Source organism: Synchiropus splendidus, chromosome 14, assembly GCF_027744825.2.
Source record: "Synchiropus splendidus isolate RoL2022-P1 chromosome 14, RoL_Sspl_1.0, whole genome shotgun sequence".
NCBI classification, from domain to species: domain Eukaryota; kingdom Metazoa; phylum Chordata; class Actinopteri; order Syngnathiformes; family Callionymidae; genus Synchiropus; species Synchiropus splendidus.
In genome coordinates, this window is record NC_071347.1 from 849,760 (window position 1) to 862,697 (window position 12,938).

The following is a 12,938-nucleotide window of genomic DNA, read 5'->3' on the forward strand; positions in this document are numbered from 1 at the left end:
ACTCGGTTTTGCACGTGCACTTGTAAGTACAGTGTGTCATAATACTCCTAAGACTGTTCATCACTTCAAATGACACCTACAAACCAAGAGAGCTCCGGAGCTGACTTGAAACGAAGTGGGAAGATGAAGTGAGGACAGATTCCTAGGATATCAAGCATGAATTGAATATCATCACAATGGTTGACAGGACAACAGAAACCCTCTTCTGTTTGTTTACTTTCTCATTGTATCACATGCTAGTGACCTAAAGGCTCTACTATGTCCGACAAAATTAACAACACAATATTCATCAGTATGTCGGTATTTCTTCAACAGTCGGCTAACGATCAGGCTAATATTCACGTAATATACACCGTCTTTCCGCGTCACGTAAGTAAAGCGTAACATCACGTCACAATTTTTTGGAATGTGACATTACACTTTATATTGAGTTGATTGGTATGCCTCAACTAAATCAACTCAATATTATTTTGGATTGTCTGCCACTTGGTAAAACCCCTCGGTTAAGCTAGTGGTTAACCTACGAAAGTAGCTGTGGCTTCTCCAAGTTGAGGAAGAAGAACAGGCATAGTCACAGGCATAGCCAAAATTCAGCTCTGCTTCCAGAGTCAACCTCGCATTAATAGCATCGATGGGAGGATGAGGACGGCATATCTTTTGTGATGATATGTCACTCATTTGCAATCAGCAATAAACTATACATTTACTTTTACCTGTCTCCACTCTGGACTCCCATTGGTATGCAGTAATTTAGTTCCAGTCTTGCAATGTTTCCGATACGCAGAACAATTCCAAGTCCATATGACCATCGGATGCACTTTGCCAGATTCACCAGATGCACTTGAAGACAGTCTCCTTATAAAAACAATTCACATAAAACAGTGACTAAACTTTGCTAGACTTGTTTTAATACAAACATACTCCCTTTCCACCTACTTACCATATTTAAGGTTACAAAGATTTCCGGCATTTAGGAAAAAGTGTGTTCGTAAGGCATCACCAGAGTTCCACGGCCTTAATGGAAATGGGGTATAGAGATGGAGTCCACCAGCCCAGTAGGCCTCTCCTCCTAGGAAATCTTCTGTCAAAGATAAACATGCCACACGTTATATTTCACACATTAAATACCAATGTTCGGGTAGAGAAATATAACACCTCACCATGACTTGCTGGACAAAGACTGTACGTATTAAAACCTCTGACACTGGTGGCTCCACCAAGGTTGAACCTGGATGATGACCAATGAACAAAGTAACTTTGTGTTAAGACTATTGAAAGATTAACAAACAAAAAATATTCATTTAAAAAAAGGGGGTGGTGTTCAACTGAATAAATTTTTAGGCAGAGCAATGAAAATTACAATTTTACAGTTGTGGAGACAGTTTTACTGGTAAAACAGAAAAAAAAACTAATGAGATTTTCTCTTCAGTCATTACATTAAGTCCGTGATTCCTAACGTATTGGGGGCCCCAACGCCATGGTTGGGCCGCAAGTACCTCCTAGTGGGCCACTAAAAGTTTTATTTTACACCTGTGTGCCATGAGATGGACAGTTTTAATTCACTGCCCCACCATTTCGCTTTGGACATGTGCCGCACCTGACATAGTCTCAAGAAAGTCGTCATCAGTCTCGTAATGCTGGGGCAAGCCCAAACCTATCTACGAACATCCACTTGACTACCTTTTTTCTCTGCCGGTTCTTAACACTCTCTTGTTTCACAGCCAAAGGTGAACATGAGTATTATGCAGCCTGGCAGACTGCTCCATAGAAAATTGCATATGCGACCACAAACTCATAGGTCCTCAAGACCATTCCCTGCAAACCAAAGAATCTCATCATCTTGAAACAGTCCAGGTGAACACCCAGGTACTTGTGTGATGTTACCCTCTCAATGTCAATACCCAGAATGTTTCCCTGTGCAAGTGTGATGGCACCTTGGAAGGTCCACCACTAATTGTATTTAACTGCTTTGATCTGGAGGTGGTTTCTCAGGCACCAGTCCACAAAGTCCGGTGTCAGCTCCCTGTGACCTCTGTCGTGTCCATCCTTTATGAGACTGATGATGCCAGAACCATCATAGAATTTCTGCTAGGTGGCAGGATGGGGTCTTATGAATAAAGTCTGTGACCGGATGTGTGGAAGAGATAGATGATGGCTAAGCTAAGATGACCAACACTGGGCAGTTCTAGGTATGGGTGAACCAGGCAATCACCCAGGTCGGTATGCTAAATAGCGGCAAATGGCCGTCTTTGTGCAGAGTCAATAAATGATAATCCAGGTCAATTGACTGGGATGTTCATGCGCTAATTTGTCTGGATTGGTGTATATAATATTAGCATAAGAATCAGGAGGTCACACCAAGTTAAGGACACTTTTTTCTTGGGTTACCTGAGAGCCCCTTGCTCTCAAGTAGATGAGAACAGATAGAGGATAAATGCACTATTAGTTTTTGATTTTGTCAAACAGATTTATGTAGTCTCAATATTTTGACACACATCTGTCTCAATGAGTCTTTCACATCCAACAGACTAAAGGTACGTTCACACCGAACGCGACTTCCGCGAGCAACACGACTGATTTACATACAAAGTCAATGGAGTTGGGGTGATTGACTGCGATCAGCGGCGACCAACATGGCCGTGACATGACTGGAGTGTGCGACGGTACGCGATTTGAGTTACATATGGCAATTGCGGCTACTCAATACGACACAACTGGGCGACTGCGACAGTCGCAGTGCGTTGGCCAATCAGAGACCAGATCCGCAAGTGACGTGTCCCGGAGGAGGCGAAGCTCATGGCTGCAGTTGTTTACATGCAGACTTTCCGCCATCCTGTCGAGAGTGACACAAATTGTGCATTTTTTCATTTCCACCGGAACATAAATACAAAGAATCTGGTCCAGAGGGAAAGTTCGGCACAACCATGGCGTGACTGGTGAGTTGAGACCTTTATTTACATAAGTTTACTTAACTTATATTCAATGTCTACCTGGTTTACGTGGCGAATGTACTGTTGCGACTGTAGAAACTACGTATGTATGGTGACGAGATAAATAATTACTGTTTCTGATTTATTTTCCTGAAGGGTCAGTTTATATGAGGGGAGGATGGTGACCGAGGAGCGCAGTGGTCAGCGGCATCGAGTGCCGTGAAGTGACCGTTCTTCGCCGTCCTCTCTCTTCTGGAGCCCTCCATCTCCAAGAGAGACCTCGGCGAACATGACTGGAGATGCAGCAGCAGCAGCAGCAGCAGCAAGGTAGCAGGTAGGTTTGTACGTTAATTTAGTGGTGACTTTAGATTTAGTTTAGATTTTCTCAATGAATGAAGTGAGTTGTGGCTTAAAAAAGTTTATTCTGTATTCTATCTGGAGTGCCCAGCGCATAAAGGCAAAGGAGCACATTGATCCATTGGGAAAAGTGTTATGAACAGACCATTCGAAGTTTGAGGTGTTTGGATAACACAGAAGAAAATTTGTGAGACTCAGAACAACTGGGAAGATGTCGGATGAAAGCCTGACAGCATATGTCAAGCATGGTGGAGGTAAGGTGAAGACAGAAAGGATAGTTGTTGTTGTTGTGAAGCAAGATGAGGCAAGTAATATTTAGATCTGTCTGGAAATTCTCCAAGCCAGAATTTTTCACAAATTAGGACTTTTGACCAAGAACAATTGCGAAGATCCTTTTTGCAATGAACGAAGCATGCCCATCAAGCCATTCTAACTTGTGGGAAGGACAGTTAGAATGCATAAGATCTGCAATGCTACAATTGCTGTAAATTACAATCTTTGACAAAAGCAAAGTTTCAAAGAGAAAATTAATTTCAAATAACAATCATTATTTCTTCTTTGTGCCTTTTCATGGAAAGTCTACAGTTGTATCCAAACGTTTTGGCACCCCTCTGTCTTTTATGAATAGGAAATAAACAAATGTATGTAATAGAGTAAATGCATACCTGTCTGAAATGATTGTAGGATTCTCACCAATGGGTACAAGTAAACCACCCCAGAATGAAGCAGACATGACCTAAAAACAAAAGACATATTTATGAAGAACAGAAGTTTGTGACTGTATAGATGACTGGACAGGAGAGACCAACAAAATCTGAGTCTTAGAGTATGGAAAAGTATTCCTTGCATTGATGGGAGATAATAATGATCAGTTTGTTTCATTATATCGAGTTGTGCATCTTTGTGGTGTCCTTTTCCAGCGGGGCTTCATGTGGACAGACAGACAAATATTTAACTTATAGCTGTACCATGGGTTACTTATGTACAATCCATCACTGTTTTTGTTTGTTAGAACTCTTGATAATGAACAGATTGCATAAGTCTGCATATCATTGTTGCAAAAGTATTCACACCCTTGCACGGAAGAAGTTACTTTGAAAAGAAACACGAACACGATTAGCTATTTAGTGGTGTAGTACTTGAGATCGGTATTGGTTACAAGTCTGGTCTGAAGGCCACTTTTTTAGGGTCTTGTATGCATTGTCACTCTGTCTCGTCTTGGTGTTAAAATGGGCATACTCTGGATTTCTATTCAAGACCGGTCAAGACCGACAGAGACAATTGTCATAATTGAAGCGTAATTAGCAAAAGAAGGAGTCCGGCATTTTGTTTGGTCTTTTGTTAATCTGATATCTGATACTTTTTTAATCTGATACATCTTGACCACACCCTTTCACGGCAGAATAATTGCATTATTAAATGAGTTTTCTGATCTGACCTGCGACGCGGAAGACTAAGTAATTGCTAATTTGACGTCTTCTGAAACCTTTATTTGCACAAAAGTGTATGCAAAAGAAGGTAAGTTGGGAACAAAACACCATCCTTAACTCAGTGCAAGCCAGATAAAGTTTTCTAGCCAATAAACTGTGACAGGAATCAAGGATGTCTTCTTTGAAGAAGTTGAAACTCGAATAAATAGTCATATGGTTAAATGCTGCAGCACCTGTAATAAACATGTTTAATAACCAGACATTGCAATTCGATCTTTTCTGTTCAAAATGGCTCAGTTTGGATTTTCAGATGACCCTTTAGAATAGTGGTGGGCTGATGAAGCTTCATGAAAGAATGTCCTAATTTTCAGTGCTCAGTAGATGGTACCGTTGCTTTAATAATTATGTGAGGTTTCATTGAAGTGGTTGTTAAAATCCAAAGATTTTTGAGCTCTTAGCGCCATCTAATGGGCTTTGAAAATGAGGAAAATGTTTCATGAAACCTCATCAGTCCATCATTACTTCTCAATAAAATCAATAAGAAGTGTTTTGGTGCACTGAAATCCTGTTAAAATGACCGTGGTGATGAAAGAAAACGGTCATGTCTTGACTGGAATTATACTCAGTTCCATGCTGATTGAAAGCAATCTTTATGTTGCAAGAGTGCTCTTTATCCGGGTGTTTATATGTTACATACAGATAGTCGTCGGCAAAATTTGTTCTTTGACCGAAATTGTATTTTTCCCTTTATGACAGTTTCACATACAGAAGTGATTTGGTTGAAACTTTGTAGAAAGACTCAAACTAGAGTCCAAAATACAAAATTGTGATTAAAAACCAAAATCAAGATTTGACGCTAAAAAATTCATGATATGACAGTTTTGCCATATCACCCATCCCTAATTCAGTCCCTTGTGACTTGTATACGCTTGGTTTTATTCACCTGTCCATAAGGCATTCTCTAATACTTCCCTGCAACTTCCTTTCTTTATAGGGAGGAATCAAGTCTATACAAGTGACAAGTAACTGAATACAGTCATTTGACACTATGATGCAACCATTTTCAACTCAAAATAAAATCCTCAGTGCCACAGTGTGAACACTTTTTCAATAATAAAATACTGACTTTTGCAATGTATTCATTCTTAGGAGTGCCTGAGAATAAAAAGCAGTGATGAATTGTTGTGTAGCTCAGCTCGACATTTCAGTGATTTGTTCTGTTCTGAGTAACTGAGTTTTGGCCGAGTGTGAATACTGCAACCCACTTCCCAAAAGCAGTATTGGTGTCACTAAAACAGCCAAACTAATAACCGATAAGTAGTAGCGATGGTTAAAAAGTCTCTCCACTACACTGCTCTGTCTACTGTTGAAAAACTGTGGTGGATTGAGAGACAGTTCAGTCATGATGTAGCTATCCCATGCTACATATTCACCGTGAACTTTAAAAGCGTATATTCAAACAGGTGAAGAGATACAATACTTATAAAGTCTCTGCATCATCCTCCTGTGACTGATGTTTCATAATCAATTTTAAGATTCTTCTATTGATTAAGTAATATTGTAATAGTTTTACTCAGCGCTAATTATCTCATTGGCTTTAACTATATTTCAGATGTGTTGGTCCAAAAGTCGTCTATTGTTTCAAGGCTAAGAACGAAAACAAATGGATGAAGGCCATATATATGCTAATCTTAACCTCACGTTTTTTAGCGTAAACTGAGAATTCATCTTGAAGACTGTCAATAAACTTATTAAATGTTCCTGTAATTTCCTAACTTCCATGATAACTTTTTATGATATATCTTTAAATCGACTATCAGGTTAGACCCATGACCCTTCGGCATGGGATTTGTATGTTCTGTAGGTGTAGGTAGTGAATGGAGTGAATGGTTTCATGAATCTTTGTGGAAGTCTTTGTTTGTCCAACATGTTTGAAGTATCTCCTCTCCACATGTCCAAATGGTCTCTACCTTATCTGGTAGTCAGGCAACTCCATGCATAATGCAAAAAAATATCGGTGATTGTTGATAAAGATAAGATGGCCTTTATGATGGCAATAGAGTTCCATGTTTGTTGTAATTACTTGATTGTAATGCCTTGTAATGTGAAAACAAAACAAGATCACTTTCACACTTGGACAAACGAGAAAAAATTAAATTATTAATTAAAAAACAAAATTAATAAATAATAAAAAATGACTTTGTATATGTTCATGAATATAGGAAATTCTCACACAATCCCAGGCAAGTGGCTTGTTAATCTGAACCTCGAAGTCCTCCTTCAGGAAACTGGTATCTCCTCCAGTATAACCAGCTAGCTCCTGCAAAAATTCAGCATTTAACAGTGACCGACATTTTGTGAGGGAAAGAATAAAATCTACAGAAAAATGCAAACCTGATGGATCTTTAGCAGGCTGCCTTTACTTGGAAGAATGGAAGAGTTTCTTGTGTCGATGATCATTGCGTGCTGAGAACATTTGATATTACTAGTTAAATAATTTTGTATTTACTTCTACTTAAAACATACTACACTGGATGAGAAACAGAGTGTGGATAACTATAGTCTTGAAAGACAATGAAATGTCTTTTTGACAGTGATGGACATGCCTTGACGTTTCAGACAGCCAGGACAGAGGAAAGGCTTTTATTTGTATCTTCTTAATCTTAAAATTTCACACATTTTCGATTCCTCAATTCCCATCTCTGTTGTAAACGCTTATAAACTATTACAGCAGTCACCACAGCTGACGTTGACTGATTGCTCAGAGTGAGCTTTGTGTGTTTCCTCAGGCACATGAAAAATAAGTGGGAACATTGTGTAGGACACAGCCGGGACAGTGTTATATACACTACACTAATATTTGTATATTAGTCGTTTCATTCCATTAAGTGGCTATAGTGCTGAAGCCAAGAACCCGTAAGTAATACCAATGCAATGTATAGCCAGGATAGCAGCAGTGAGACTTCCAAACATCTGACGCAATCAATGGACACGTTGGTGTGTTCACAGCGGTTTTGGCTGGAACGTTTGAATAAACAAGCTCTGCATCAAAGCACGTGTGTTGCTGTTTTGTATGTAATGCCATTCACGTTAGCAAAGCTAATGACTAAGGCCAAAATAGCTGGCATCGTGGATTAATTTTGAGTTTGTTTAAGGTTTTTTGACGGTCGATATTTCGTGTTCACAACATGCTTTAATCAAATCATGAATTAAATCATGTGTTGAGCTGCTTCACAAGTATCACATAGTGGCATTCGGGCAACAGGCAAATGTCGATCATCTTAATTTGGAGTCTATTGAATGTTTTTTAACATCTCGAGTTCATGGCACTGTTACATTAAACTCTATAAAAGGCAAAGCAGTTTCATGTCCCTCACCAGGCAATTCCAGGATGGAGCGTGACTAAGAGGCATCTATGCAAATAGAAGATTCCGAGCGAACAGGCAAACTACAATATGTTCATAAACCGGAAATACAGATTCTAAAATGGTTAATGGATTGGTTAATCCACTATGAGTTTTTTTTCCTATTTATAAAGTTAATTTAGAAAATAAAACAGAACAGAGTTAATCTGCAGTGCCATGACTAACAGTGATGGACCTGATGGACTGAAAATACTATCAAATCCAATGTTTCCTTCATCTTGAAATGATAACCTACTTCCGCCAGTTCTACGTTTACCGTATACAGAATATAATTTGGTCCTGACAGTCAGTAACAGCCCCCAAATCCCAAGGAACGGACTCCAGCAGATGGAACACAATGCTGCACAGAGCAAATTATATAATGTTAAATCATGAACAAAAAAATGATCAATACCGAAATTGAAGATTTAAAAGACAGGCCACTTTTCTCCTGAGCAGGAAAGGAGTCACTTCCAGCATGGTGGCAAAGCTCTCTCCACACTGCCTCCCACTTAAGAGTTTGGTTAGTCTTCCACAATGGAAACTACAAATAAAACCATTGAAGATGAGTCACAACATAAAAAACAACCCACAAAACGCAGTTAAATACTTACGCTAAATTCTGCAGTGACTCCACGATCTGCCTCCTTAAGTGGACTCCAGGGAAACTGACCAGTGACTTTATACAGGTAGACCGATACACTCAAAGTGGAAAACACACACAGACCCATATATATGAGTAGCTCAAAGATTTCACAGAATTTTTTTATTGATTGTGGTAGATAAAAATTTCTGATGTTTGGACACATTTTTCTTTTTTTTTATTTTGGTGAAAGTTGCAATCATTTATGGACATCGAGCAACATAATTTTAATGAATTATTATTAATTTTAACTAAATATGATGTATTTGCAAAAAGAAATGAGTGTTTACACATACACACAAAAAATATTATAAAACAAAAATATATTTTAGTCCAGCAATCAAGAGCATGGTCTTTTCAAACGGTACTATGGACCCACCTCAAAGGTGTGAAAGCTGACACCAAAACAATGCTATTAAGGACATTTTACGAAAATGCGGTTAACTGATTTCAATGTAATCAAGTACTCTTTTTTTTAAACATTTGAGCACATTGCCACAATACTGTGATCATTTTGAAAATGATTTTGAAAGTTTCATACCATTACATCCCAATTACATACGCCATGTAATATTTGTACAATAGTCATATGGGTCAGCATGATTCAGTGGGTTTTCCCTTCCATGTGTGTGACTACAACAATCACTTCATTCAATTAAGTGGCCAAAGTGACGAATTCTAGGATGAGTGTCTGCTTAAGTAAAAGACAAAATCTTTACTCCTAAAATTTAATCCTCCATTTACGTGCTACGCCATGATCAATCAGAAGTGTAGGTGGGTTGTCCGTCGATATGAGACAGTATACAATTTAAGTCTCCACCTGGCAATTGGATACTGCTTTAGCATTACAGAGAATATTAAGGAAATAAAGTCAAGATCATCTTCATTGGGCAAATATTGGGGTTGGGACAATATCGCTGTTACTTCTGGGATAACACTGTATAACTAAGTCATAGAGCTGGAACGTGACAAATACACCAGAGCAGATTAAGAACTTTTTGTTGTTTGGTTTTTCTTTTACAACTATAGTCGAAGGTATATATATATATATATATATATATATATATATATAAATAAGTATTAATCAAAGCATGCATGTTTCGTACGTAGTGCCACTCGCTAGTAGCCCCCTCGCAAAGTAGCCCACAGCTACTCACTCATCGAGGCTTGATTTTGAGTTTGTTGAAGATTTTTCACATTCAACATTCTTTAACCAAATAATGAATCAAATCATGTGTAGGTTTGCATCACAAGTGTCACATAGTAACAGCCCTTGGTCTAGCTTGTGTATATCAAGGCAACAGGCAAGTATCGATCATCTTAATTTGGATTTGATTGAAATGATAGCCATTAGCAGTGTTGGTGTTTGTCACCTGACAGCAGAAAACGTGAAAGGCGGAGCAGTTTCGTCTCCCTCACCACTGGATCAATTAATCAGTCATCATTGTCTTTATGTATAGATGTGTGAAAATGACGCATCTCTGGATCAAGACACCAACTTGTCTCCTCTTTCCAGCTTGATAAGGTCATTGGTTTGACAGTTTGTCATGTTCAAAGACTGATCAATGGGTTTCTTGTAATGGGACATATTGGATGCAGTATCGGTATCAGGCGTCAATATCCCTATTTTTGACGGATTGGGGATTGCTGCTCTAAACAGCGGAGACCGAACCATGAGCCGAGTCCAAACTTCATGAAGAAATACGGATCCGTTGAGCATGGAGTGTTTAGCAGAATGAATGTGGAGCTAAAACCCGCTTACATGTCCGCTGCGTGGAAATACTTCAGTGGGATGTGGAGCATTTATTGTATTTAGTCAGTTGGAACCCAAAGTACACATAAATAAAGTAGAGCGGTGGTGTTCGCTGACAGGAGAGTGAGTCTGCGAGACGGTCAAACGAGGATTTGCAGAATGTGAACCAACCAGTGATTGATGATCACTCTCGGTCCATTCTCCAACGTCTTTGGGCCAATACTGTTGTCAGATTGCTCTACGTATAACAATAATAATATTAGCATAACAAAGCATTATTTAAGTAGTACATTTGAAGACTTTTTACTTGCTCGACCACAAAGGTCGATTTTCTGTATTTATATTTCTGTGGACTTGCCGCCATCTTCATAAGGTCTTTCACTTCTGTTAGAGCTTGTAACATTTTGGAGCTAGGGGTTTAAACATTGGATTAAAAGAGTTTTTGTTTGTTTGTTTGTATGTTTACTTTTTTGCAGGAGCACACGATTGTCCGGTGGCACATTATATAATTCATAAGGATGATATGCAAGTTTATTCTAAAATTGTAAACTCGAGAAAACATTGCACACAACCCCTTAGCCGTTCATTGTACTTTTGGCCTGTTGCTTTAAGTAAAAAGACATTTTGTCGTTGAAAACAAGTTAGCATACTTGCGTTCGAAGTGTCCTAGCAGTGGTTTGAAGAAGGACAGGCCAAAGGAGGTTTCATTGGTGCCGTAGGAGCACTGGTAACTCAAATCCTCAGCCCGACCAAAAACATTTGGTAGCTTCATTCCCACAACCTGATGAGAAAACAATTTAAGTGAGCGACCTGTACACACATCAACAAAATGTTAGTAATTCTGCAAAGTTCAGTAGCATGCAAACGTTTGGGTACCGATGGTGAATATGCTTGTGCATAAGTACAATTAAGCAAGTGGAGTATAAAACACTGTCCAAATGGCATGAAGTTACAGATGACACATTACACAGTTGCTCAACATTTGGACTTTTCTGTGACCACTGAATTTAATATTGCTTTACTCATTCTGCAACAAAGTCTATCCTCATGAATCTTCAGGACTCCATTGGCAGACACACACACATGAAGATTTTGAAAATCTTAAGCTGCCAGAGACCCCACAGATGAAGAGGGAGAGAGGGCAGGAGAGAGGGAAGGAAGTAGGTAGGTATGTAGGTAGCATTTGCAAGCAGGATACATAACTGTAGAATAGTGTTCACAAATTTACCCAAGAGAATTCGTGATAAGAGACCATAATCTGTATTGTGTAGAAATGTCTTCATTAGGCTCTAAACCATCATTCAAGGTGAAGAGAAAACATGTGATTTCCAATTATGTTATTTATGATACGGCACTTCATGTGACATCAGTCTAGCACAGAGGTCTGAACCTCACAGCCCACAGGATGCAGTTTTGTGGCTCGCCACTACATGTTCAGTTTTAGCATCATCTGACACCCACTATGACCTTTTTTTGTCCAATGTGAAGTTGTGATCTTACACTGTATAACTAAGTCTTAGAGCTGGAGCTTGACACATACACCAGAGCAGATTAAGAACTTTTTTGATTAGTTATTATTATTATTTCTATTATTATTATTCTTTCTTTCTCTTTTACAACTATAGCCGAAGGTACATGATTTAAATGTTGTACGCATATGGCAGTAATTGCATCAAGGCTTCCAACCATCCTTGCTTGACAGAATGCAGGCGGGCAAATCATACCTCGAAACCAAGAGCTGTTATTGCAAATTCACCAAATCACTGAAATGTCATCTAAACACCGCAAATCTTACTGAATGTGACTTTGATATGATGACATACAAACTGAATGGCAGTGCAGCCCTTCAGCCAAGCAGCACATGCGCAGATGCCGCAACACAAGAACCTTGACCAGCACAGTGTTCAATAATGGTACTGACTGTGATGTGCATTTGTGGGGAAGACTTGACATATCACATGGCTCAAGATTGATCAGCCAGCCGATATGGGCATTTATGACGTCATCATGATCAGCCAATCAAATGACAAATATATGCAAGACATTGTGATAATCAAAATATGAAAACTTCTCGATGTACTGTTTTTTGTGGTGGGTGCTAGTTAACGCAAGACTGTGATTCACCCGGTTGAGACCCGTCAACTTGAGTAGTCAGGTGTGTCTTCATTTTACACCAGTCTAAACTCAAGTAACCAACCTTTTGGAAGTTATACTCCTTGCATGGAGGATTCTTCTTTAATAAACAGCAGTCCATTCCAAGTTATAGATGTTTTTGTTTATTTTAATTGACGTCACAATGTAAAAATTAGAAAACAAAGCAGGCATCTAAACGGAAAAAAACACTAAATGTTGCAATGCTGCAGACCCATCTGCAAACCTGCAGCAGCATACATTAAAACCAGCCAGCCACGATGGCAGCCA

At 39.0% G+C, this 12,938-nt stretch overlaps 1 protein-coding gene across 6 annotated transcripts in view; it reads right to left on the reverse strand.

The window, feature by feature from the left end:
* The window catches only part of LOC128770574 (sorting and assembly machinery component 50 homolog A-like), a 33,616-nt gene that overhangs the window by 4,975 nt on the left and 15,703 nt on the right, over positions 1-12,938 (reverse strand). For 3 of the 6 annotated variants that reach the window (XM_053885190.1, XM_053885192.1, XM_053885195.1), the window contains exons 7-15: positions 11,168-11,298; positions 8,736-8,823; positions 8,537-8,665; positions 7,112-7,183; positions 6,951-7,037; positions 3,953-4,023; positions 1,161-1,228; positions 941-1,081; positions 714-855 (exon numbers count right to left, since the gene is read on the reverse strand). In XM_053885190.1, coding sequence (XP_053741165.1) covers positions 714-855; positions 941-1,081; positions 1,161-1,228; positions 3,953-4,023; positions 6,951-7,037; positions 7,112-7,183; positions 8,537-8,665; positions 8,736-8,823; positions 11,168-11,298 — 929 coding nt within the window. Of the gene's footprint in view, positions 1-713; positions 856-940; positions 1,082-1,160; positions 1,229-3,952; positions 4,024-6,950; positions 7,038-7,111; positions 7,184-8,536; positions 8,666-8,735; positions 8,824-11,167; positions 11,299-12,938 lie in introns of those variants that run through there. The other 3 variants (XM_053885191.1, XR_008416529.1, XR_008416528.1) reach the window with 3 other exon arrangements.